A 27,945-nucleotide genomic window follows, 5' to 3' on the forward strand; every position below is an offset into this window, starting at 1 on the left:
AATAAAAAAAACTAGCTGTCGTAGGCTAGCCCACTTACCAGAAATGCAGACAGCGCCAGGTTTATCTCCTCCACTCAGGGTGCAAACTTCATCAATCGGCCCTGAAGCAGCAGGTGGACGTTTTGGGGAAAAAAAAAAAATCTAAAACCGAGGCCTGTTTTCTTTTCATTTATTTCGGGTAATAATCACCATCGATACTTCCAGCATTCTTCTTGTGTGCGGCTTTCGCGCTGATTAGCTGGTAGCCCCGCCCCATCTCTCTATGAGCCAATTAAAACTCTTATCCAGCAGAGCGAGCGGGGGTGGGACATACGGTGCACTCTGCAGTGATGGACGTCTGATGGCTGTCTTTTAAAGGGAGAAAATAAAATTATAGTCAATAAGCGTTTATTTTATTTACACCGTCACGTTCCCCGGGGCAATTTGAAATGGGTAGACGTAAATTCCAGGTCATCTTAGGTGAGTAGACGGCGTCTACCTGCGTTCTGCGTAGACTACACCACTGATTGAGAGAGATGGCTCCTCAAGAAGCAGAAAGGAAAAGCAGAAGGCTGTGATCTACACGGACTTGGAGAAAGGTTACGATAGTACGTGTGACCAGGGAATTCTCCGTGCAGTTCTAAGATTAGGTAGGAAACTCCCCAAGTAGCCTTTGAGAAAGGTCATTAATAATCCAACTTTCTCCAGCTGTGCAACGGGGCACTTTGCACAGCCGCATGCCGACATCGGTTTAGCAAAAATATTTGTGAACTCCATTCATTAAAAAATATTTGTTACTGTTGGAGCTCATACACTAATTCAATAAGCAAAACTGACACAAGGCATCACCTCAGGGAGCAGCTGAGTCCATCTGTATTTCAGTCTGTTACCAATAAACTTTCAAATATAAACTTCACATGTTCAATACATATCTGCACATATTGAGAGTATAACATTTTATCTTTGTGTTTGGTTACTTGAGTTGTAAATGTAAGGACAAATTAAATAGAATTGTGGGAAAACCCCAGAAGCATCTGGCCCTCATTTACACTGACAGGATGAGGAGGAAAGCTCAGTCCTGGGAGACAGCTCTCATCCTCTGTCCTGTGAGTTTGCGCTCTTGCAGTCTGAGAGGCGCTAGAGCAGGGGTGTCCAAACTTTTTTTAGTGAGGGCCAAATACAGAAAAACTTTGGCCAGCGTTAGCTCTAGCGGCTAGAGCTACGCTGGCCAAAGTTTCTTAAAAAAAAAAAAAAAAAAAATCTTTTGTACCAAATGCCGTCGCCATAATGAACTCAAAAGTGACCACAAATAGAACATGAACTGCCTTACTTGTTTTAATTTTATTAGATCTTATTTCATGTTTTATTTTCCTAGGTCTTATTCTACTTCTTCCTTTACTTCTATGTATCTTAGCTATGTTTTATTCGTGTGTTTGTATGACTGTATTTTAGTGTTGTCTTTTTTGTGCTGGTGAGCCAAAGACAACTTTCCACATCGGTGGACAATAAAGAATTATTCTATATATCTCAATCATAATTTTGACATGTTCCTTTTTGGGAACCTCCATGTTTATGGAGCAAAACATTACAATTTCAGACACACACACCATCAGCAGCCCCCCCTTAACTTTTCAGTTTGTGGTTATTGCAGCTCGTTTTTAAGTTAGCTGTTCCCGTCACTCAAGTGGAAATTTTTTTTTTTTTAAGTTACATAGTAATTATTAAATGGCAGGTGTGTTTTTGGTTTTGATTACACGCACATTACCAGTAGCACTGTTACAAGTACACTGTGTGCATTCACACCATTACTACAGTATGAACTGCAGATTCTCCAAATGCAGTTTATCAGGTTAGGACACCATTACAGCATATGGTTACAGACATTGATCCAATCACACGGCTGTGCTGCAAAATTCATCTTCCTTTGAAGAACAAAGTGTAAAAAAAACAAAGTCAGTTAAACCTTTTCAACCTCTTCAGGTTAGAGATTTGTTTCTTGCATTTTAGAACAAATGTCAGTGATTGCTGTCGGTGCACAACTCATTTGATGGTTACGACTTAAAAACGCAAGACGCAAATACACACCACACAAACCAGGGCTTGGGACTGAGATTTCCAGTTTTAATCATCACTTTTTTTATTTAAGCATATCTCCCATTAGCATTGTACATGGATCCGAGAGTTTTCCCATAGCCACCCAACTGCTTCCCACCTCCATGCAGGTTTTCAGCATTATTCATCACATTAGTTATTCAGAGTTCATGTTGTCTGGTTGCAGAGAGTTTAAAAGCAGGGGGAGATAAAAGGGTGTTTTGTTTTTTCTTTTCTTTTCTGAGAATGAAGCGTCAGAGCCAGCACCAGGCACTGTTAATCTTACACTTCCATAGAGTTATGGGTGGAACCGGTAGTGCTGTGGAGTTTTGAGCCTCAAAAGCTGAGCCACCTACAGGGTCCTGTGCATATCCCAAAACTCTGTGAGGTATCTGACACCTCAATCTCCAGCAGGGTGGGTAAGAGGTACTCTTAAGGCTGGAAGCTGGTGTAGAGTTTCTGTGGCAATTTGTTTCACCCGCTTCAAAGCACGAATGATGGCTTTGGCAAACACTGCCCTCTGCTGAATTGGAGGACAAAAGGGAAGGAAAAAGCAAATTAAGAAAAATAAGTCTCTGAAGGTTGCGTCAGGAGAAGACTGTCAGCAATAAAAGCAAATACAATGGTAAACATTCTCTGGAACACACACCAATTAAAAACAAACAAAAAAAAAAGCCACTCACACCACACAAAAGTAGAGACCTTTCCAAAAGGACATCAAGTTTCTCTTTTCCATTCACACCAACTAAGATCTCAGAATTTATCTCCCATTGTTGTCTGTAAACCAGAGTACTTGGTGGCTCTTTTTTATTTTTAAATAGCTGATCAGCAAGGTTAGGGTCCACTCTGAAACACTGACAGGAACTGGTCTCAGTGGCCAGCATGGTGGAACTGTGCCCGTCTACCAACGGTATGGCTATTTCAGCATCGACATGGTGACACAGGCAAAGATTTCAGCAGCATTGTCGGGGGGGGGGGGCTGATCAACAGAGTACGTAACAGCACATTCAGAGAAAATAGAAACACGGTGTAGGACGGGTACAAATGGCCATCTGGTACAACGGAAAGTTAAGTTTGCTTTATACAATCACATTTCTACAGCAAAGCTAAAACATTCCGCCACCGAAGTTATACATCTGTTGGATTCAGTACAGCTCATTCCTTGAAGCATCATTGTACAGCTAACGTTTGTGAGACGACAGAAGAAAGTAAGCAGGCTCTAGGGCATTACATTTTTATACGTCACTGCATGAATGCTAATCTCAATCAAATACACGGCAAGTCTTCATATGTATTACCCAACGATCAAGTAGAGTCAGACAGAAACCCAAATGAGTAGGAGGGCTGACTGACAGGAGCAGGAGGCTCTGCCGCTGATGCACACCGAGGAGAAGGGTGGGTATTCTGAAGGGCATAAAAAAAAAAGAAGAAAAAAAAAAAAGGCAAAAGTGACATGCCTCTCCTTTTTCCCAGCAACACTGAGGGCAAGTATAAAGAAAAAAAAAAGTGCTAGAATGATTTTTAAAAAATAAAGTCTGGAGTGATGATTTCTCCTTCTCCTTTTTTCCTATTACTCTTCTGAACAGTGATTACAGAGAGCGAAAGGAGAGATGCTGGAGAAGAATAAGAGGTGCTGTGTTGTACCCCTTACTCCCTACCTGGCCTCCTCTCTCCTCTCTTCCCTCCTAGTGCGGATGGGCTGACAGCCATCAGTAGGCTGCTGGACCCAGTTATTATCATGGAGTCCAACACGGCAGCCTGGTGTGTCCTTGTCTGTACGCCGGCAGCACATCCAGTACGAACGTCCATAAGGCAGGTCGTGGTGGTAAGGTTTGGGGTGCCAGCGGCATAATGACACGTCGCCTCGCTCATAATGCCGCTTGCACTGTTTGCAAGGATCATCTCTATAAAGAGGGTCTTGATTCCAACGTGAATCCACAGCCCGGACGCCGTATGCTTCAATCAGCTCTTTGAAGTAGTGGCAGGTGCACTTGAGAGCTGCTAGGGAGCGTGTTGGCAAGTAGCTGAAGATGTTGACCATGATGTGGTCAGGAAGCAGCAGCATGTACTGACGGGGTTCAAGGAGGCGTTGAATCTGAAATCGAATCTCCAGGAAGTCATGGGAAACATGGCGGTAGAGGCAACAGAGTGAAGGATCTGAGCAGTCATCTGCAGTGCTCGCCAGGGGAGAGTCCACTGGAGTGACTCGCTCCCCTGGACCTACTAGTCCACCTGTCCCACGGCCGCCGTTGTTGGCACAGTCCAAAGAGCAAAGTCCTGACTCGCTGCCGGTGTCCATTCCTTTAAAGTCATCCTCAAGACCCCGATGAGGTTGAAGGAAAAAAAGCTGGCCAGGAGGAGGATCATCTGATGAGGGATCAGTAGAGCTGCCTCCACCCCCACCACTGCTTCCAGTCCCACTGGGCATTGCAAAACACACAGTCTGCTCCTGCACATTTTCTGTGCTGTCTTTACCGTAGAACACACACTGGTCCACAGCACCTGTCACGACCACTTCCACATGGAAACCAGTCACTCTCTCCCTCACACCTATGACTTTCTTCTCCCCTGAAGAAAGCTCCTGGGTTGATTCCGGACTTCCACAAGCTTGTCTGTCAGGGTGACTGTGGTCTCCGTGTGGTTTGGGGGTGGCAGTCGCAGCAGCCAGCAGTAGACTACCAGGGTCTCGTGAGGAGGGACTGACAAGCTGGTAGAGGTCACAAGTGATTTTCTCTTTGGCCCTGGCTCCTGCCTGGTTACCTCCACCACCACAGCTCATAAACATACAGCGAGATCGGCCAGTGGGCTCCAATGAAGACCGTGGGTCCAGGTTTGACACTCTGAAGGCTATCCTCACCTCACCATGACCATTTCTGGAAGAATGAGGAGGGACTACAATACCAGCTCCTGACTCACCTCCTCTCCTGCACTCCCTCTCTCTGTCTCGATTAGAAGAGTCTATACCACTCCCAGAACAAGAGCCTGGATAGGGCCGATTCTCCAAGTTCTGGGACTCAAAGTGCGCGATTGCCTGCGCTACCTTGCAGGTCTCATGCCGCTGCTCCTCCAGCTCTTGGTCTGTTTGGATCGGAGATGATGTTTCTTGTGTCTCAGTAGAAGCATGGCTATTTGAGGTTTCTGACAGGAACACCATTGGAGAGGGGTCTGATGTTGTTCCCCGAAGTACAGTGTGCTGGTGGGTGGCAAGGCCTTGGGCGGTTGTTGAGGAATGGTGGTTCCCTTGAACAGCCACAATCCCCTGTAGGGCCATGGCTGTCCTCTGCTCCACCAAGGCAACCATCTCTGCCACAGACAGCAGATCTGTTTCAGTCACACCTCCTAGTTGTGGCTCATCAGGGCTAAGAGGTGTATTAGGAGCCAGGGGGGAGTCATGGCTAAGATGAGGCTTTGAAGGTTGGGAGCGTGTTGGAGGATCATAGGATGAACATCGTCTTCGTCTTTTGGCTTTACTGCAGTCAGTTGCCCAGTTGCCTTTAACCTGTGTAAACAGTTGAGAAGAGTGTGAACACGATTATATATATATATATATATATATATATATATATATATATATATATATATATATATATATATATATATATATATATATATAATATGCGCTAGAAATTCCAAAAAACACAAAAGAGACTACTTCTTGCAGAGTCCATGTTACAGTTAACCCAGTGGTAGGCACAGCTAACCAAAAAGTTAGCTTTGATAACTGCTAATCCGCTAACTGAAGAGCTAACTTTTATAAAGCTAAACCGATAAACCCCTATAAAAAAAAATAGCGGAAGTTACAGATAAAAGCTATAATGATAACTTTCAGTATTGCCTTCAGTACACTGGCAGCTACTGACAACAATGAGTCAGAGCTTCTGTCTCAGATCAGCCTTCTCTCAGCAAAAGAGACCCAGTGACCAGGGAGAAAGGAAGAGGAAGGAAAAATAAGAATTTATTTTCACACCATATAGACTTGTTGGCGTATCACTGGAGTTACACACAGGCAGACAACTTTGATTTATGGTTAAAATTTTAAACAAACTAATTAGAGACAAGCTATTGAAAGTAACATCACTTCTGTCATTTCACAAAGTGAAAATATCAGCTATATGTTTTAGTTTTAAAGTAATGCACTAATTTGGAAGGTTTTAGCGTTTAGACACACATGCTGCAGTGCATTATGGGAACATTAGTTTTCTGACATCAAGTGGTTGGTTGGTATAACACACAGGTTACTTAAATGTGTGGTGGTTTTAAAAATAAATCAGAATTTGTAAATGTCTTATTCATGAAAAAAAACAAGGCAATTTGAAAACTGAAAATTCGGCTTAAGTGATTCAGCACTTTTAGTGAATGTGTGACAGTAGCTGTTCACATCTACTGCCAGTAGAAAACTAATGTTCCCATAATGTATTGCGGCATGCGTGCCTCAACACTAAAACCTTAAAAATTAGCGCATTACTTTAAAACATATAGTTGGTATTTTCACTTTGTAAAACGACAGACATGACGTTAATTTCAATAACTTGTCCGGAATTAGTTTGTTTAAAATTTTAAACATGAGCCTGTGCATCACTCCAGTGATATGCTAGCAAGTCTGTATGGTGTGAAAATAAATGATCTTTTTGTTTCCCTCCCTCTTCCTTTGTCTCTGGTACTCACTTATTGGAACTAAATTTATCGGAAGCCAATTGGTCCACTGATGTTTTTCAAAGTTATCTGGAAAGTTAATCCACTAACGAAAACATTAGTTTCAATAAGTGGCAGTTAGCTGAAGTGTGCTCATCACTGAGTTAATCCACATTACAGCAATTTGTCACCATTTTGGATTTATGATTTAAATCAACCCCAAGACAAATACAGTAACTTGCATATGTTTGTGTATACATCCTCCAACATGTCTAAACTCAACTGACTGTAAAAGTAATGACATAAATGCTTTTTTGAAGAGGGTGCATTGTTTTGTCTTTTATATTGAATTGACATTTTTAAAGATATTTTCCGATTTAAAGAGTATGAGGGTTTTTTTTTGTTTTTTAAGTTGTATCAAGTCTATTTTTGTTTTGCCATAAAACGATAAAATCACATCACAGACACCGCACTGAAAATCAAAGCTGCTGTCGTGACAAACAAGTACCAATGAAAAGACAGTAGTCCCATGTGACAGTTTTTCCATATTTTTGTCTACTTAGGCATATTACCTCATGAAACCAAACCAAGGAAAAGTGCAACACTATACCATTTTGACTCCTGGTGCGGAAGCAAACTAAAGGCTTAAAGCTGTGGTAGCGCAAACATTTGAACACCTCACCTTCATGGCGCTGGGTCTGGGCTGCCCTGCTCCACTGAACTGGTGTGCAACAAAGAAGGCAATCTTCTCCTTGGTATTCCCTGGCTTAATGACATACCAGGTGTCCAACAGTACGCGGCCATCGTCCATCTGTGACCCAGAAGCAGGTGGTGAAGGAAGTGATGATGAGGATGGAGGTGTGTGGCTCTGTGTCAAAGAGCTGGAAATAACCTCAGATTCAGGGGGAGTGTTTTCTGAACCTACATCTTCCTGTTTGCCAGCCTGTTCTGGCATCCCCACCATCAACCCACCATCTTCATTTCTATCCACCGTCCTTCTGCCTCCTGTGGAAGCCTCAGCTTTGCAAAGAGGTGGGGGTCCTACCCCACCCCCTGCTCCACTGCCACTATTCCCTGAACCTGTGTTGCGAGCTTTATTCTGGGAGTAGGTGCCAAATGGGCGTGGGCACCACAGGCGGATGTGAGAGAATGTGTCTCGATCCATCAGGATGCAGACCACCGGAGCATACTGGCATCTATGCTGGGCAGGAACCACCCAGGGCCAGAACTCAGGCACCAACCTGAGGGGGACTGTCTGCCACTATGATCACCATCAACACTGGGCATAAAATCTGTATCAGGAGGAAAGAGGAGAAGAACATTAGAAAACAGTAACACTAACATCGATAAACTCATTTTGAACAAACTTAGTCAGAGCACTGGCCTGTGGACAAGGTCATGGTTCTAGCCTTGGATAAAACTAAAAGGCAATGAGAAAGGAACCTGTCACTCAAACTAGAGCATCCCCAAACCTCAGGAATGACCTTGTGTTAGCAAGATAAACTACAACAGAGAACACAACACCAAAGTCATGAAAGAACCAAACTAAAAAAGGCATCATATATTACCACTCTGGCATTCTAGTTGGCAAACTCAATTTCACATTTGCTGCTATGCACTGACCATCTCTGGTGTTTCTATCATCTCAGTCAAATTAAAAGGGATCTTGTTCCAGGGGTGGAGTCTATAGCCGGCAGATGAAACTGATGAAACACGAACACAAAAGAAGGCAACAGACAGTCTCCTGACCTACATTTCAGTGCTTCAGAGAGGACTTGCTTAATAGGATGCAACTTGGGGAGGAGCATGCAGGCATATGCCAGTCCTATTTTTAGCAAACATCAAGAGGCGGTGGAGTTGTAGTGAGGCTGCTGTAAGTGTGCTCATCCCTCTCTTGCGGCCAGAGAGCCAACGTCATAGGCTAAAGGGAAAAGCCTTCAGTCCATGCAGTGTAATGTGCCAGCCATAAGCACGGCCAAGAACGTGCCAGCACAAATGAGGAGAGGAGCAACATGTGCGGATCACTGCTAATGTGAATACCTACAATGCAGCCTGGGAACAGCTGAAACCCACAATCCAGTACAGCATACAAAGTGCTGAAACATCAGTCTTACAGGATTTGTTTAAACACACACAGCAAAGACTTTTCTGTAATTACTACAGTTCATATAAACTGTAATATATAAAAATAAAGGAAGAAAACTACTTGCAATAAAAGAAAAAAGCTCAGTCACATGGGGTGTGCAACCAATACGAGTACACTGAGTGCCAGTCCCAAGCTCAGATAAATGAGTAGGGTTACATCAGGAAGGGCATCCGGCGTAAAACAAACCAAAATAAAGATGCAGAGTACAAACCAAATTTCCATACCAGATCAGTTTAGGCATGGGTTAACAACAACAACCGCCACCGGTGCCAATGAACAACAGGGTGCCGGCAAAAATCAGGGTACTGCTGGTCGAAGAAGAAGAGGAGGAAAATGTGTCCACAGATGCCAGGAGAAGAGGAAAACTAGAAGAGTGGAAGTGAGAGTCTGGACTTTAAATTGGCAGTATGACTGGTTAAAGGGAGAAAGCTGGCTGATATGTTGGAGAGGAGAAAGGTATACATATTGTGTGTGCAAGAGACCAAGTGGAAGGGAAGTAAGAGCAGGAGCATAGGGGGTGGGTTCAAGTTCTATCATGGTGTGAACAGGAAAAGAAATGGTGTTGGGGTCATTTTAAAGGATGAGTATGTTAAGAGTGTGTTGGAGATTGAGTGAGTGTGAATTTGTAAACTGAAAGGGGGATGATGAATATCTCGGTAGGGATGGGTACTAAAAGTAGGCTTTACTGGTTTTCTATGTCAACATTTTATTGAGTCTTGAAGTAAATGAATATGAAGTTGATCACTGGATCCTTAAACTCTGGACAGAAACTCTACTTGTGGATCCTTGATCTCTGGACATAAATAGAAATAAACAAAATCCGTAGTTTTCGTCAAAAGCATTTCCTTTCAGACATTAATGGCACAAATTACTCAGCTGGCTGCGCTGCAAGTCAGCATTGATGTCATTCATAAACAACACAGGATGTCTCATTTTGGTAGGAAAAAAAAACTGTTTTGGTTGATTGTAGTTCATCATTTGTATTACAACGTTCGGAAAGAGGTGTCATTGATTTAAAACGGTGATTCACTTTGAAGTTATCAATTCCGACCGGACTCTAACTTGACTCGGCAGAGAGCGGCGCAGTGTTTGGAGCTGTGCACACAGAACGGAGGCGATTCTCGTTTCTTGCCCAAAACAAAACAAGAGTCCCAGTTAGTGACTTTAAGCCACACAAAAGTGACTCATGATTGACATTTTTAAATGGCTTTGAGAGGGGTTAAGAAGCGGACTTGCTGCTTCTGAAAAGCAGTGAAGCAGAGAACCAACAAAGCAGCGGTTCGGAGCACTGCTTCGTTGGTCCAAGCTTCAAGCAGAGCTGTGCTGCAGAAGCGGTTGACTGCAGACCCTGTAGTGGGTCTGTAATCAACGTAGAGAAATGATCATTTTCCTGAAAAACACCGGTCGCTCTGAAGGACCGATAAGTGAATAGCTAAGCAAAAAGGCTATTGAAGTCAGTGGACTGAATCATTTCTTAATGATTCTTGAAAAGAACCGGTTCTCGATACCCATCCCATCAGTGCATATGACCCACAGGTAGGTTGCGAGATGAAGGAGAAAGGAGATTTCTGGAGTGAATTAGATGAGGTGGTGGAAAGTGTGCCCAAGCATGAAAGAGTGGTGATAAGAGGGGACTTCAATGTCCATGTTGGCAAAGGGAACAGAGGTGAAGTAGTAACGGGTAGATATGGTATCAAGGACAAGAATGTGGAAGGACAGATGGTAGTTGATTTTGCAAAAAGGATGGAAATGGCTGTGATGAATACCTACTTTAAGAAAATGGAGGAGCACAGGGTGACATAAGAGTGGAGGAAGATGCACACAGGCAGACTACATTCTGTGTAGGAGATGCAAGCAGTAGAGTGTAGCTAAACAGCATTTATCAAAGTCAGCAGGAGCAAGACTGAGTAAATATGTGTGAATGAGAGGGAGCCCAGTGGAATAGTGTGGTTACAAGGAGTAGAAGTGGTGAAAGATAAGTTTAAATACTTGGAGTCAACCGACCAAAGGAATGGAGAGTGGGGTAGAGAGGTAAAGAAGAGATTGTCGTCATGGCGCTGCCTCAGACTGTGTACAACCTTCTGTTCAAGAGAACGTCGACTTTCACTCAAACCATTGTGGTTGAAGCCTTTTTCTTTGAGCGGGTACTTGACCAGCGTGGAGATGCTCCGTTTAATCACATGAATTGCGGGAAACTATGGAAACACATCAAGCACAATTGCCGGCATCACGGACCGAATGGTCCCCCGTAAAAATCAGTCCACCCTGCTTTCACTGTGAATGCGTCCTTTTGGAGCATCGCAGCAATTCGCCGATTACCACCTCGTTTTTGCTTAACACTGCACTCCAGTCATCCATCTCAGTGACAGATCTGAAGCTGAACAACAATAGTTTCCACATAAATTTGGCATTATTTCATAATTAAAGACAGGAGAGTGATTAGTGCGCCACAGCAGCACGTCAGACTGATTTTCTCAGTCTGACTCTACACCCAAAGCGATCAAAGGTAATAATGGGGTTATTAAACCTCTTAAATCATTCTAAAGTCAGTTTTATGCAGAAACAAGGCTGTTTTAAGTAGAAATGAGGCGATAATCAGTAACACTTTGAAATGACGCAGTGAATGCAGCAGGAACAGCGCGTCATGGCTGCTACGCTCTGATCACTTCATCTTTTATTATGAAATAACGCTGAATTTATGTGGAAATAATTGTTGTACAAAAGTTTCAGATATCTGTCACCGAGATAGGTGATGACTGGAGTGCAGTTTTAAGCAGAAAGGCAATCTATGAAACACCGCTGATGCAGAAATGACATGTGCAGTGAAGGCAGGGTGGACCGATTTTTAGGGGGGGACCATTCGGTCTACGACACCGGCAAGGTGGAGTGGGTGGAGAAAGGTGGCAGGAGTGAATTGTGACCGAAGAATACAGTGCCCTCCAAAAAGGCTTCTCAATATAATAATTTCTAAAATTATCTTCCTTAAAAATCAAACTCAAAGCAAATCTCTACAATTTGATATACATTAATTAACTAAATATAAAAGCCAAGATAATGGGTTGCGAAAGTAATGCACTTTGGTATAATACCTGTAAATCAGTTTTATTGCCAGTTTTCTTTAGACAAGTCAGGGGATAGATACATGAACATTTCCAAGTTACTGAATACAGCTTGGGACTTTATTTACATCAATAATGAAGAAATACAAACAGTATGGCACTCTATGGAAAATCTGTGTGGAGTAGACAGTTCTCAAAAACTGAGTGACTGTACAAGAAGGAGAAGAGTGAGGAAAGCCACCAACACACCTAAACAACCCAGAACACGTTATAAGCTGCTGTGGCTGTGATTGGAGAAACTGCGAGTAGTAGGTGTTTTGCAGTTTGTATCATCAGTTATACAGCTACATAATAAAGTCAGGAGTCAGACAAATTCATACTGCCACTAAACATGAAGAAATGCTAAACAGTTCTGTCAGCCTGAAAACACTTGATACAGTCCATACAACACACACACACACACACACACACACACACACACACACACACACACACACACACACACACACACACACACACACACACACACACACAGTTTCCCCCCAGGATCTGCAAGCTCCCTCCCTCTCCCCAAATGAGAGAATGGGTTTTGTTTTTTTGTGAGAGAATTTTCATCAAATGACAGATATTTGTTGGCATTTGTACATAGATGGAAGACAGAAAACATCTAGCTGCAAATGAGTAATTTTTATTTTACACTTGCATACAATTTCCTTCATATATTCCACTACTTTTGGGAGCCAAATACATTGGTAAACCATTCCTAGTAACCAAACAGTTCATCCACGTGAATAAAGTTGTATTTTCCATGACGTTTTGAAGAGTTTTCTGAAAACGCACCCCTCCTCCAAGATTTAGAGCCAAAATATTTCCTCATAGTATTCTTGAAAAATAAGACATTCTGAAAGCTGACATTGCTGTGTACATTTTGGTATAAAATTTATGGGCATTATGTCTTTACTTTTTAAAAATCCTGCTATAACCCTCGTAACTATAACACACGCTTGGATTATCACTTGTCAATGGTTTCCATAGCTTTAGATGACAGGAGTTCACCTTCAGTCATTTTCCTGCACCTCAATCTCTTTGGGCAATTCCAGAGCCTTCTTCATCACTGGCTCCACGAGTTAAAACACTGCAGTAGGATATGGACATGCCAGTGGATCTACAAGGTTAAAATATGCACAAAGTCAGTTCCTAAAGGACGATGTGCACGTGTGTGTGGTACAGCCTTCTTACAGGCCAATCAGGTAATGATTTCCAGAAAATATTTTTTTTCTTGTAGTTGTGGCTGTTGTCCTTCTTAAAGAGACAATATAGGTGCTGAACAAGAGCGAGGAGTCAAAGCCCCCCCCCCCCCGTTAGAGTCCACTTTGTAGACATCTTAAAAGATTTTTTAAGACATACAACAACAAATATATTGGGGGGTGCAGTGTTGTTGGAGGATCCAGACTGGTCTGTCCCCATTACTAAGAAATACACTTGACTGGCTCAGTTCTTCTACCTCAACTAAGATTTGAGCAACACCATCCACCATGCTTGTTTTTAGGCCTGCCCCTGGTCAGATTGGGGACCCAGGGGAAATTTCAGTGAGTCCCTCCATGTGTGTGTGTGTGTATATATATAAACACACATACAACACAGCCCCCCACCCCTAAAAAAAAAAAAAAAAAAGAAACCACACAACTCTGGACCTTTGAGCAAGATCCTTAATCCCCAAATTGCTCCATGTAGTGACTGCCTGGCATGGTAGCATGATGATATTGGTGTGTGTGTGTGTGTGTGTGTCTCTCTGTGTCAAAGAGAGAGTGTGAGAAAAAAATGGTTAAATGTGAGGAATCACTGTAAAGTGTTTCAACCATAAAAGCACTATATAAATGCAGTCCATTTATAATTTGTCATGAGGCTCTACATACAGCATGTGTTCTGCGTTTATGGAGGGGTTGTCCTGCTTGTTTTCATTCAACATGTTAGCGGCCAATGTGCAGTACAAATGTAAACTTGTCAACTATATTAATATCATGGGATGATAAACTTATCAGGAAGAAAAAAAATCTAAGAGTATATCAATGATACAATACACCCCTAAGGCACACTAGAGTCAAAAATACATACTAGTTACTAAGAAATGGTTTGATCAATATATACCATGAAAAATATACTGTTAGTCTGGAAAGTATCCTGATAATAGGGATGAGACCAATCCGGGTTCCGATACCGACATAATTCACGTATCTGAAAATACCAATCCAACCCGTGACATTTTCCAATACCGGAGAAGAGCCACTGTGAATCCTCTCGACTGCTGTTGCTCGCTGCTTGTTTACTGCCGAGCATGAGGAGGGGAGGTTTTCTGGAGACGAGCTATTTGAGAGAACTCTCTTCTGCAGTGTTCTAGCTGTGGTTCATGGCAAATTTCTGCTTGGCTCGCAGATTCAAATTGTCTGTTTGTCGAGCATGGATTTTCCCCAAAAATTTACTGAATTGTTGCTAAAAAGTTAGCCGCTTCACTGTCCTGAGGCTGCAGAATGCCAGCTCAGCATGCAGCCGAGGAGGACAGCGAAGAGAGAGGGGAAAGGGCCTCCATTAAAATCCTGTGCATGACCGTCGGCGATGATAGATTTAGTTTACAGTTGAAAGGCTTCGTGTTTCCCAAAAGTTTGAAGTTTGCGTAGCACTAACAGTGAGAGGAGAAAAAGAGAGAGAGTGAGAAAGCAAGCGAGCGAGAGACAGACAAATAGGGAGACAGGCAGAGAAAGAGACAGAGAGACAGGGAGAGAAATGTTGTCTTTTCTCTTTAAGTCTATAAAATTCTATAAAAAAAATAAAAGTATTTCATTCTTTCACCAAAACATCAAATCTAGGCTTTTATCTTACATACACCTTCTGGCAAATTGTAGCTCAACTTTCAGGTCTCCTTTTCAAGAAAATTCTCATAAAATCAACAATAATGATAATATTAAAGCAAACAGAGCTCTGGTATCAGATCAGAAAAGTATCGGTATCAGCAGATATCCAAATTCAGGTATAGGGATCAGATCGGAAGTGAAAAACTGTCGATCGGTGCATCCCCACCTGATGATGATGATTAAAATCTGGCCCAATTCGAGGGAGCATCGGTTAAACTTTTCACTTTTATTGTACAAGGTCATTTCATGCTGCACAAATATGTCTTGCCGCTATTTGTGTTCATGTCTACAGATTTTATTGTGAATGGGAAAGTAGTAAGTTGTGCTTTTCTCCTTGTACATCCCTTGACGCCAACTTTAATGTGGCAAAATTTTGCCAATATTTGTTCACACAACGAATATGCCTATATGCCTTTACTTTTTAAAAATCCTGCCATAACCCTCGTAACTGTAACATACGCTTAGATTGACACATTTTGTCAACACTTTCCATAACTTTAGATGACATGAAACTACAGATGTTGTTCTTGTTTATTTCTGCTGTGTAACAGGTTGTTAGATCTGCCCATAGAGTATTAACATGCAAAGCTCATCAATTTTAATCAATGTAAGTTTTATTGCGATATGTTGTTACTTCCCAGCTCTACTAGCTACACAATTAAACTTGAGGGTACTTTTAGTTTTTTTTTTTTTAAAAGGCTAATCCTCAGCCTCCTCCCTTCATATTTCAGCACTCACGTGAATAACGAGAAGCTACATTGTTTCAAATAATGTGGTTCAGAAGTATGGTAAATAACAGTATTTTTGCTTATTAAAACATTATTACAAAAACTGTGGCCAAAATCGTCATGAGCCTAACAATTTACAATCATGATTATCATTCTTGTACAACCTATGCTTTCCGTCTTCTTTCAGGAGTTGCAGTGAGGTGTGGTATGAAGGACGAGAACCAAAGGAAAAAAAACAAACCACAATTATATTCACTGCAGATATTCAGATGTGATATTTTAAATATATCTGGAGTATAAACCTTGTAAGCATGACACTCATTACAATTTTGGAAACATTTATGGAATAACTCTTTAAACCATTGAGCTAAAATACTGTCATTTACCATAACTCTGGACCTCATGACTGGAAATTTTTTGAAACAGGTTAGCTTTTCACTACACAATGCCTGGTTCACATGGCAGGATATTAAAATTATCTGTAGGTTGCCAAAACCTGAGACCCCACACACAGAGATAAAAAGTCACAGATCTACGTGTTGGTCATACAGTGTGTGGTGCTCAGCCACACGGTGAAGTCAACACACCACACACGAACAGATTTCACACACAAACATTCCCAAGTCAGCCAGGAAATATCACAAAATCCCTTGAGATTAAACGTGACTTCAGAGTAAACAAATGGAGATACTGTGTGGATTAGTTAAAACAGAGGGGGGAAAAAAAACGATACAAAAAGACAGCACGACCACCGGACTTTGTTAAGTCAGAACAGCTGTTTTGTTTTTATTTTCCACTCCGTGCGTCCGTCACATCGTTTTCTGATTGGCTGCACATCACATTCAGCAGACTCCGTGCTCGTTTGTAGTCGGAGGACACCACACACGCTGCGATATCAGGTCAAGACAATCCAACATGTTGATTAACCCCGATTTGCGATCGGAGCACCCCAGACGTCCCCCCGAGCAGATCAGAGCGCTCTTAACACACCACATATGGCAGGGCGTCCTTAAGATTGTCAGAAGGGGAATTATTTTGCCATGTGAACCAGGCATAAGTGAATGCTAAAATATTAAAGCAGACCTGCATTGAAATAAATGCAGTCAGATCTTTGGACCAAAAAATGATATATTTACACATAAGAGAATGTAGTAAAGTAAATCTGCAAGCCCAGATCTGTCATTCAACGGACAAATTTACAGCTAAAATTTGGCCCTCCGCAAAATTGTCATTACATCCGGGATGTTGCCGAGATGTCAGAGAGAAGACCCTATCCCAGCATGCACTGCACGCGCAACTGTAATTTGCGGATTTACGTCAGTTTGCATCTCTTATAAAAGCACCTTTTTATTGTCTTATACGGAAGGATCGACTTTTTTTAAAACTTCATATTGTCTTGAGGTACGTTTGGTGAGTATACATTTTTTTTATGTTTGCTTGAAAATTATTTTGGGGGAATTTTTCATACACCCATTTGATTGAGTGGTGTCGCATAGCCTCCGGTGTTACCGTTGCAGGGTACGGATGCGGGACCCGCAAAGAATCCAAGTCATTAAAAGATACAAACCTCTCTCAGTGGCCATGGAGCTCTGCGGCTGTGGTTACTGAGACTAGTAGACAGGGAGGTGGTGCCGGAGTTGGCCGCAGCTCTGCACAGCAGACACGGGGGAGGTGTGAGTGGCCCGCTGCATCAGAGGCAGTGAGAGCGAGGCGTAAGGGTTGGGGAAGAACGTCACCCGCTGTCAATGTCGCCGCTGATCTGAGCATGCAGAGCTGTATCTCGCATTCATTGCAGCTTACTTTTGGATGGTGAAACCAGGATGTGTATAACCGTAACATTACTAACATAAAATCAATTTCAATTGAGAAATAGCTAGTATTGCATTCTCTCAATGCGTGGGATCGGACTGAAGGCGATAGCGCTCTGTCTTCTCCCTCATGTCACGGCAATGTCCCAGATGTAGAAATAGTTTTCGCGGAGGGCCAAATTTTAGCTGCAAACTTGTCATTTTTAAATGAAGATTTCTCCGCTGAATTACAAATTTGGGCTTGCAGATTTACTTTACCGCATTCATAAGGGTCTTTCTGAAATCTGACCACATTTATTTCAATGCAGGTCTACTTTAAGGGAAATATAAAATTATGCCTTTTTTAAATTAGACCATCTAGACCATCACCTGGGGGAGGTGATGGTCTAGTGGTTAAGGTGTTGGGCTTGAGTCCAGAAGATTATGGGTTCAAATCCCCACCTGACTGGAAAATCACTAAGGGCCCTTGGGCAAGGCCTTTAATCCCCTATTGCTCCCGGTGTGTAGTGAGCGCCTTGTATGGCAGCACCCTGACATCGGGGTGAATGTGAGGTATTATTGTAAAGCGCTTTGAGCATCTGATACAGATGGAAAAGCGCTATATAAATGCAGTCCATTTACCATTTTATATTTACCATTTAAATTACCCTGCAGCATTTTTGCAAACTTATTTCTAGCAAGGCTTTCCTTCCTTAGACAATATGCAAATGTAATACTTTTCTTTCTGAAAATACCTTCATACTTTCCATACAGACCCATCATGACTTGTAATCCAGTCATTCTTATTTTTATTGTGCTCTGTTGTTCATTGCACAATCTGCAGTGCATTGATCATGGCTTGTGGAAGGCTTCATGAATACACTTCACTCACAATTCAACAACCTCGAACCAATCTGTTCCAGTTACCAAAACGCAAATCAACTACCAAGGAACTGATGACTCAACTTAATGGATATGAGGGTGCTTCCACTCAAGTGCTGAGGTTTGAGTCTGACTTAACTCGACTTAGCTGCAAACAGCTGAGCAGTTCACTCCAGCACCATGCCAAAGAACATTACAGTGGGAGCAGTCTTCTGTCAGGATGCCCAGAAGTGCAGCTGACTGACCTATAAGGCTGTCACATGACCAACTGCATCACCACAAGCTAGGTTTACAAAAGTGTAGAAACAACATTCACAATGTACATGCTGTCACCATGGTGTGCAAGTTCTATCTGATCATCAGTGAAGCACTGAAAGTGTCAACCATGCTGAACCATCTCAACTTGGAAGACGAGGGGGCTGCTTCAAATTAATGAAGGGGGAAAAAAACAAAACATAACGCTGAAAACTAAAACCTACAATGAACACAGACAACCACCGTGATAATTATGGCAAACCATTGTTACATCTACTAACTGTATCATATCACTAGTAGGCAAATTGAAGCAGCATGTATTTTTTTTGGGGGGGGGGGGGGGGATCAAATAAATAAGTTATACTCTTGACGTTTTTCCCCACGATTTGAAAGCTTTATCCAGTACCTTCGTATTTCGAAATATCACAACCCGAGTGTGCAATTTTGTTCGCGAGCCGCAAGCATTTTGGAACCTAAAACGTCATGACGCTGCCATTTATGACGGTGGATTACTGCTGCTGTGAACATGATGGACGTGGACTGTCATGGATGCTTAGGAGGGAAAAAAAAAAAAAAGACAGCAATGTGATTCATCTATAATATTCAAGACAGCAAAAGTTACCCTGAATGCTATAGGCCTTTGGAAAGTTAAGGGGGGGGGGGGGTCCAGAAAATTTTGAGAATACAAGTGCCGTGTGGTGCATTCTTTGGACTAAATTTGGACCTGAAACAGCTGTTAAATTTCTCTTGTGATCTCATGCAGTATGGCACAACATGTTGCTTTTGAATGCATGTTGTGCCTGTGTCTTTTTCCCATGAAAAAGATCTACATTAATAAAAACTTATTTACATTCTTGTGTAAATTCATGCAGCCTCAATCCATTCAAAGCCAGTCATGTTTCCCAATGAAAGAAAGTCTAGATTAATGAAAAAGTCACATAATCTTTTCTAAAATCCCATTTGAACAGTACAATGTTTAAATCTTTTCTAAAATCCTGTTTGAACAGTACAATGTTTAGTTTCCAGGGAGAGAAAACTTCTTACCGTGTTTCCTGAGGGCACAGTTCACTTTTCCCATTTCTTTTATCTTTCAGGTGTGTTGATGAAGCCAGCGATAATTCCACGGATTCTTGTCCTTTTAAGACTTTTTCAAACAGTCTTTCTCGCCATCTTCTCTGTCCGACGTCGGTCCGTGACACAGACATGCTGCACAAGTCTTCTTTTAAAAACTTTAGCGCTCTAAAGGTTTGCGATGTCCACATGCTACCTTTAGCTAAGGCTTTGTGCAAGAGACAGACAGCGTCACCGCAGCAACCAACCAGTTTCGCTTTACAACTGTCGCAACAGCCAGGCTTTTTTTTTCTGCCGCGGTCTTATAAAACTTGCACGATGTCGTTAAAAAAAAAAAAAAAAGAACACTTTGCGAGACATTTTAAAAACTCAGTGACAATCATGATTACAAAGTAAAACACTAACACCTCCCCCCAAGATGAAATCCGCGGAATTTCGCGGATCCACGGATTTTTCACAGCCCTGCATTTCTTTTAGACGGCAAGAATTTACAAAAAGACGGAAAACCGTCCAAAGACTGCGAATAAGCATCCCCGCTGTCTCCACCACACTGCCTGGACACGCAGATGTCTCATTTGGGAAAAACGCAGAAGACGCAATTTCCAGGAGATAATGGACTCTCTAACGTGCCACAATCGTGACAGAATTAGAGTTGAAGGCAGAGCTGGGATAGGACATTATGTGCGTGCGATCAGAACCTCAGGACAAGTGGACCTGGACATTATTCTCTGGCTGGCTATCCGTACCTGAGGACTACTAGAACTTGAAAATGATCCCTGGCTGTTGATCCAAGCGAGGACTAGTGGACCTTGGCTGGTGATCGCAATGCATGTGGGGGCTTCTTTTTGTGGTGGACTTTTTAATTTGGAAATCTTTACACCGGGTGAGTGGAATTTTTTTTTAATCCTTTGCTTTGTGTTCCTTTCATTGGAGCCTTCAATGAAAGTAAAACTTTTTTTACTTTGAGTCTGTTTGTGTGTGTAGCAGCTGTATTAACTGCCAATTTACACAGATTCCTGCCTGAATTTGAAGACACACACACATACATACATACATACATACGAGGTCTATTAGAAAAGTATCCGACCTTATTTTTTCAAAAACCATATGGATTTGACTCACGTGTGATTACATCAGACATGCGAGAGTTTTTTCACGCCTGTCGGTTACGTCATTCGCCTGTGGGCAGTCTTTGAGTGAGGAGTGGCCCACCCTCTCGTCGATTTTTCATTGTTTAGGAATGGCTCAGACTGCTGCTTTGTTTGATAAAAATTTTTTCAAAAGCTGTAAGGCACAACTGAGCGGACACCATTCGATAAATTCAGCTGGTTTTCGGTAAAAATTTTAACGGCTGATGAGAGATTTTGGTCTGGTAGTGTCGCCGTAAGGATGGCCCACGGCGTCTGACGGCGATCTGCGCTTCGAGGCGGCAGCGTCTCGCCGTTTCAAGTTGAAAACGTCCACATTTCAGGCTCTGTTGACCCAGTAAGTCGTCAGAGAACAGAGAACTTTCAGAAGAAGTCGGCATGAGGAGTTTATTCGGACATTCCATTGTTAACGGACATTTTGTAATGAAAGAACATGCGGGCAGAGTCGCATGTCTGGCCGGACCCGACCGCGGGGGGTCGCGACAGGAAAAACACCTCCGTTGGAAACCATAACGGGCAAGTTGGAACATGCCCAAGCTGTTAAACAATTTCTCAGTTACTCACTTGTTGAAAGCCATCAAAAGCCGCCTGAATTTTACAAACGGTTTTCAACACGGAGGTGTTTTTTCCTGTCGCGGCGCACACAGATTCGCCGAGTCGTTTCCGTGACGACTCGGCGAATTTGCGCGCACGTCTTTCATTACAAAATGTCCTTAAACAGTGGAATGTCCGCATAAAGTCCTCATGCCGGCCTCTTCTGGATCTTCTCTGTTCTCTCACAACGTCCTGGGTGAATTAAGCCTTAGCCTAAGACGATGGCGCCTGAAAGCGCTGCGAGACGTCCCGCTCCGTGGGAAGTCCTTACAGCGACAGAAACACCCCATAATCTCTCATCAGCCATTAAACTTTTCACCAAAAAACAGCTAAATTTCTCGAATAGTGTCCACTCAGATATTCCTCACAGGTCCAGAAAAAATTTTGATAAAGCAACGCGCGCCGTCTCGAGCAGCGTGTGAAACAAAGGAATTCAGCCGAGAGGGCTGGACCACATCTCACTCAAGGCCTGCCCACAGGGAAATGACGTCACCGACACGCGTGAAAAAACTCACGCATGCGCACGAGGGTTCAAGCATGATTGGTGTAATCGCACGTCATTCAAATCCATATAGTTAAAAAAATAAATAAATAAAAGTGTCGGTTTCTTATATAATACACCTCGTATGTGTGTGTGTGTGTGTGCAGTATTAAGCTTATAGACTCTCTCAAATGTCAAAACTGTGAATGTCTATAAGGAACTTTTTAAAGAGAATGTTGAATAATCCCATAAAAAAAAATAAACAGCTAACATATGGGTTAAAACAGCACAGTCATTTTAACCCGTATGTCAGTTGTTTATTGCCGCTTAATGGATGTGAGATAACAGTTTATATATATATATATATATATATATATATATATATATATATATATATATATATATATATATATATATATATATATATATATGCGCATGCAGGGTTCTAGCTAGCAAACTTGCGTTATGGCCCGTTACGCTATAATTTTGGACCGTTACGCTTATTTTGGACGTTACAATTTTCAATACAGCATCTGTAATCAACCATTTCTGCAGCGCGATTCCAGTTTGAAGCGTGAATCTAAGCAATGCTTCGATTCAATGGCTCGTGGCTCTTTGATTTGCTGCTCTTCAGAAGTCCGCTTCTTAACCCCTCTGAAAGCCATTAAAATATCATGAGTCACTTTTGTGTGGATTAAAGTCACTCACTGGGACTCTTGTCTTGTTGCAGTCGAGAAACAAGAATCGTCCTCTGTTCCATTGTCACAGCTCCAAATGCTGAGCAGCTCTCTGTTGAGACAGAGTCCGCTCAGAATTAATAACTTCAAAACCAGTCCCAGCAGAAGACTGCCCCTCCCTGAGCCTGGTTCTGCTGGAGGTTTCTTCCTGTTAAAAGGGAGTTTTTCCTTCCCACTGTCGCCAAGTGCTTGCTCACAGGGGGTCGTTTTGACCGCTGGGGTTTTTACGTAATTATTGTATGGCCTTGCCTTACAATATAAAGCACCTTGGGGCAACTGTTTGTTGTGATTTGGCGCTATATAAATAAAATTGATTGAATTGATTGATTGAAAACAAATCGCCGCTTTAAATAAAATGATACCTCTTACAAATGTTGCAATACAGACAAACTACAATCGACTAAACGTTTTTTCCTCCCAAAATGAGATGTCCTGCATTCTTTATGAACCTGACGTGGACCGCAGTAAGCTGTAGAGCTCAGCTCATAGGTACGGAAATACATTCACGCCAATAATAATGTCTGAAAGGAAATGCTTTTGACCAAAACTAACAGATTTTATTTCTGTTTATGTCCAGAGATCAAGGATCCACCATGTACAGTTTATTATGTCCAGAGTTTAAGGATCCAGTAACCAATTTCATATTTATTTACTTTAAGACTCGGTAAAATTTCAAAGCGCCAAATTACAACAAAAGCCGTCTCAAGGTGCCTCACACTGGACAGTTCAACATAAAAAATTAAAATAAATAAAAATATTCAAATACCTAATTAAAAACAGAAGTAAAAGAATAAAACATAAAACAAAAACTACTCATAAGAAAGAGAATTAAAATAGGTTTTAAGTCTTGACTTAAAAATGTCCATGGACTCCGACTGCCTCACTGAGGGCCATGTACTGGCAAACCCAGAATGAGACTGCCCGCTCAACACACTTCCCCAGCCTTCTGGACATGATTAAGGCTACCTGGCTTTTCTCCTTTGGGTACCCCTAGAATGACCAATTTTTAGCTTGAATTTTCAAAAGCTTCATATTATATATAAAAATCTAAGATTTTTCACAGCTACATACAGTACTTTAATCCCCTAGTTCAGTGGTCTCCAAACTATTCCAGAAAGGGCAGAGAGGGTGCAGGTTTTCTTTGCAGCCACTGACTTCAGCATGTGATTTCACTGATTAACATCACTTGGAGCAGGAAGGATGAGTTCATCAGTGAAATCACCTGCTGGAGTCAGTGGCTGCAAAGAAAACCTGCACCCTCTCGGCCCTTTCTGGAACAGTTTTGAGACCACTGCCCTAGTTGCTCCTGGTGTGTAGTGGGCGCCTTGCATGGCAGCAGCCTGTCATTGGGGTGAATGTGAGGCATTGATGTGTAAAGCACTTTGAGCGTCTGATGCAGATGGAAAAGCGCTATATAAATGCAGTCCATTTACCATTACCATTTTATCATTCACTTATCAGCATTTTGTTTTGATTTTAACAGGCTAATGGCCGCAGGTGCACTAAACCTTCTCAGGGCTCCTGAAGTTTCAATGAAATCCATAGGGGGTGCACCGAGATATGGCCAAATGAATACGCCAAATATTGCGTTCTTAACATAAAGAGCACCACCTATGCAAAAGTGCCCTAAAGACCCTTTCACACCGGGGGTGCTCCCGGTTGCTCCCAGTTGTGCCGTGCGTCATTATGACGACGCCACGTGGAAGCAACTCAGTGCCAAGATGATGCAGCTCGGCGCCACAACAGCGCGAGGGCGCAAAGGAGGAAGCAAGTCGGGCGCCAAAAAATTAAACCTGTTTAATTTTTTGGGCGTCCTGTGCTCGGCGCAGAAAGGAAGTGGTTCCAGCGCAAGTCGGGGCAAAGAGGCGTAATTCGGGGCAAAGAGGCGTTACCCAACGTGACTCGAAGCCAATTTATGATTCCTGCTGTGTTCCGTTGTTCCCGCAGGATTGTTGTTATACCGTGTACTCAATGCAGTAAAAACTACTTGCTGAAGAAAAAAAAAAAAAAAAAAAAAGCAGAATGATTGCCAGAAATATCCAGTAAAAAGTCCGGACATCTCTAGTCCACTCATGGACGTTCGTTCACGCGCGCACATGTGAACAATTAAAAGAAAAAAAGTGTGGCTCCAGGCATTAGTTCCTTGTTCTCTGCTCAAACTCTCATATCACAGTTAAAAAAGGGACAAAAAAGGACATAAGTCCTGAGACAGGACATGTTAACATCAAATAGAAATCCAGACATCTCCACATTCCCTTGAAGGTTTGCGCGTGCGCATCTCGCTGTCAGAGGACGAAAGAAGAAAAAAAATTGTCTGTAGGCAGTTAGTTCCTTTCTCTCCTCAAACTCTTATCATAGTTAAAAAAGGACATAAGTCCAGGACATGTCAACATCAAGTTGAACTCCACACATCTCCACATTTGCTTAAAGGACGGTTCGTGCATGCGCGCGCATCTCGCGGTCAAAGAAGGAAAGAACAGACAGCAAAAACAGCTCACTACTTCCAAGGGCAGCGATGTGTGTACTGTGTTCAGAAAACAGACTGGATGAGAGGCAGAAAATGAGGCTATTTATAGTTTAGAGTGAGGGGGAGCACCTGGCAGCTAAACTTGCAGCGCAACGAAACGTCATCAGGCGCAAGCCGACACAGTAATTAACCGGCAATAGGTTTTTCGGCGGCGTCATGGCGCAATAGGGAGCAACTGGGAGGAGCCCCGGTGTGAAAGGGGCTTAACTAAGCCACTGCCATTTATGCAAATTTGGAAAGAACTTGTCCGAGTGTATCCAAATATGCATAAATGAGCAAGTCTTACTCAGGGCGCAGGCCGTGGGAGGACCGCAAATGTAACCCAAAATGCCAAAAGTTGTGACTTGAAGTGCCACCTATAGGCGGTACTCTCAGTTAGCCTTGAAAAATATAATGCTAAATGGGAGAACTCCATCCATACAGTCATATACCATAAGATCAATGAGGCTTACCGAGGGCGCACAAAGATATTCAAAGGTCAAAATCCACATTTTGACTGTGTCACTGTTCTGGCCCCTTTAACCCCTACCCTAAAAATGGCTGTAATTTTCCTCCCAAAGGGATTATTGGATAAAAAACAATTTTTGTCCGTTTGGACAATACATCTTCCCCTAGAAAAAACTTCAGTGGCCTACTGAAACATGATATATCACCACCCATTTCAAAGCTACAGATTTTGGCTCTTAAGATAACACTATAACAGCTATAACAACCATGTGCTGTTTAATGTGGTGCTTTTTCAAATGTTTAAGTTCGCTGTATTGTAGGTCACAACAGGGCTTCCGCCTCTCAGCTTTGCAAACATTGCAATTTGCCATCTTGCTCAAATAAAATATTTCCACAACGCAGACATGATGAAAAGTTGTTAAGCAACAGTACTCCTCAATGCTGCAAACTGCGGAAGGGATTTCCTGAACGGAAGCCTGTCTCATTTCTCCGCGTCTCATTGAGACATGCCTCCGTTCCACCCCCCACAGCCAACCGGCAAAGCAGCCAGCAACACTTGTGGAGACAGACACACTGACGTGACTCCTGGATTAGAAAACTCCGCAGGTTGTATTGGAAACTTCCAATCTGTAAATTACATTGGTATTGGAACTCAATACCGATACTGGATCGGATTGGCCCCATCCCTAACTAGACTATTCAAATTCATATTTTAGTAATTACTCTGTCATCATGAGTAATTACTAAAATATGAATTTTATCCATCCAGAAATGTTGAAGGCTCTGGGTGTGGAGGGACTGTCCTGGATGAGACATCTCTTCAACATTGCATTGAGGTCTGAGCCAGTGCCAAAGGAGTGGCAAACTGGGATGGTGGTCCCCATATTTAAGAACGGGGACCAGAGAGTGTGTGCCAATTACAGGGGCATCACACTCCTCAGCCTCCCTGGAAAAGTCTACTCCAGGGTGCTGGAAAGGAGGGTTCGGCCAATAGTCCAACCTCTGATTCAAGAGAACAACTGACCAGGTCTTCACTCTCACAAGGATCCTGGAGGGGGCCTGGGAGTATGTCCATCCAGTCTACCTGTGTTTTGTGGACTTGGAGAAGGCGTATGATCGGGTACCCCGGGAGATACTGTGGGAGGTGCTGCGGGAGTATGGAGTGAGGGGGTCCCTAATTAGGGCCATCCGATCTCTGTACTCACAAAGCGAGAGTTGTGTTCGGGTGCTCAGCAGTAAGTCAGACTCTTTACCGGTGGGGGTTGGCCTCCGCCAGGGCTGCACCGTGTCACCAATCCTGTTTGTGTTATTCATGGACAGGATATTGAGGCGTAGTCAGGGGGAGGAGGGTTTCCAATTTGGTGGTTTCAGGATCTCATCACTGCTTTTTGCAGATGATGTGGTCTTGTTTGCTTCATTGGCCTGTGACCTCCAACACTCACTGGATCGGTTCGCAGCCGAGTGTGAAGCGGTTGGGATGAGGATCAGCACCTCTAAATCTGAGGCCAAGGTTCTCAGCAGGAATCCGATGGATTGCCTACTTTGGGTAGGGAATACGGTCTTGCCCGAGGTGAAGGAGTTCACAAGTGAGGGGACAATGGAGAGTGAAATTGGCCGGAGAATTGGTGCAGAGCCAAAAGGCGAAGCTCTTGATCTACTGGTCACTCCTGAGGGTTGGGTCATGACCGAAAGAACTAGCTTGTGGGTACAAGCAGCCGAAATGGGCTTCCTTAGGAAGGTGGCTGGTGTCTCCCTTAGAGAAAGGATGATAAGCTCGGTCATTTGTGAGAGGCTCGGAGGACAGCCGTTGCTCCTTTGCATTGAGAGGAGCCAGCTGAGGTAGTTCGGACATCTGTAAGGATGCCACCTGGGCGCCTTCCTAGGGAGGTGTTCCAGGCACATCCATCTAGGAGGAAACACTGGGGAAGAACCAGGACAAGGTGGAGAGATTATATCCCCACACTGGCCTGGGAACGCATTGGGATCCCCCAGTCAGAGGTGGTCGATCTGGCCCAGGAAAGGAAAGTCTGGAGTCCCCTACAAGAGCTGTTACCCCCGTGACCCAATCCCAGATAAGCAGTTGAAGATGAGAGATGATGATTCTGTCCTTATTACAAAATAGATCACATAGTCAATGAGGATGTGATTACATTTTGAAATTACTAAATTAAATATGAGGTTTATGTTACATTTAGAAATCCTAATTAACCCCTTAACGCCCAAATTTATATAGCTGTATATAGAAAAATGTTGTGTGTTTTTGCCTTTAAGTAGATGGTAAATAATGTTGAGATTATTAATTTCACTTTTGCACAAAAACTAGATAGTAATATTGGGTATTCTGGTAATGACTATGTTATAATGTTATAACATATAATGATGGTATGTTGCAAATTTGCGACAACAGGCATACAGGTCAATTTGGTAAGTTGCATATTTGAGTCAGAGATTGTAGCATATATGCGACGATGG

General features: G+C 42.7%; 1 protein-coding gene across 1 annotated transcript in view; it reads right to left on the minus strand.

The window, feature by feature from the left end:
• Positions 1-2,079: 2,079 nt before the first annotated feature.
• Positions 2,080-27,945, minus strand: part of fbxo46 (F-box protein 46) — a 32,940-nt gene continuing 7,074 nt past the window's right edge. Inside the window, exons 2-3 of the mRNA XM_034167875.1 lie at positions 7,385-7,994; positions 2,080-5,569 (exon numbers count right to left, since the gene is read on the minus strand). Of these exons, the coding sequence (XP_034023766.1) occupies positions 3,725-5,569; positions 7,385-7,867 (2,328 nt within the window). The 5' untranslated portion in view covers positions 7,868-7,994 and the 3' untranslated portion in view covers positions 2,080-3,724. The remainder of the gene's footprint in view (positions 5,570-7,384; positions 7,995-27,945) is intronic.

The sequence above is a fragment of the Thalassophryne amazonica genome, chromosome 4, assembly GCF_902500255.1.
Source record: "Thalassophryne amazonica chromosome 4, fThaAma1.1, whole genome shotgun sequence".
NCBI classification, from domain to species: Eukaryota; Metazoa; Chordata; class Actinopteri; order Batrachoidiformes; family Batrachoididae; genus Thalassophryne; species Thalassophryne amazonica.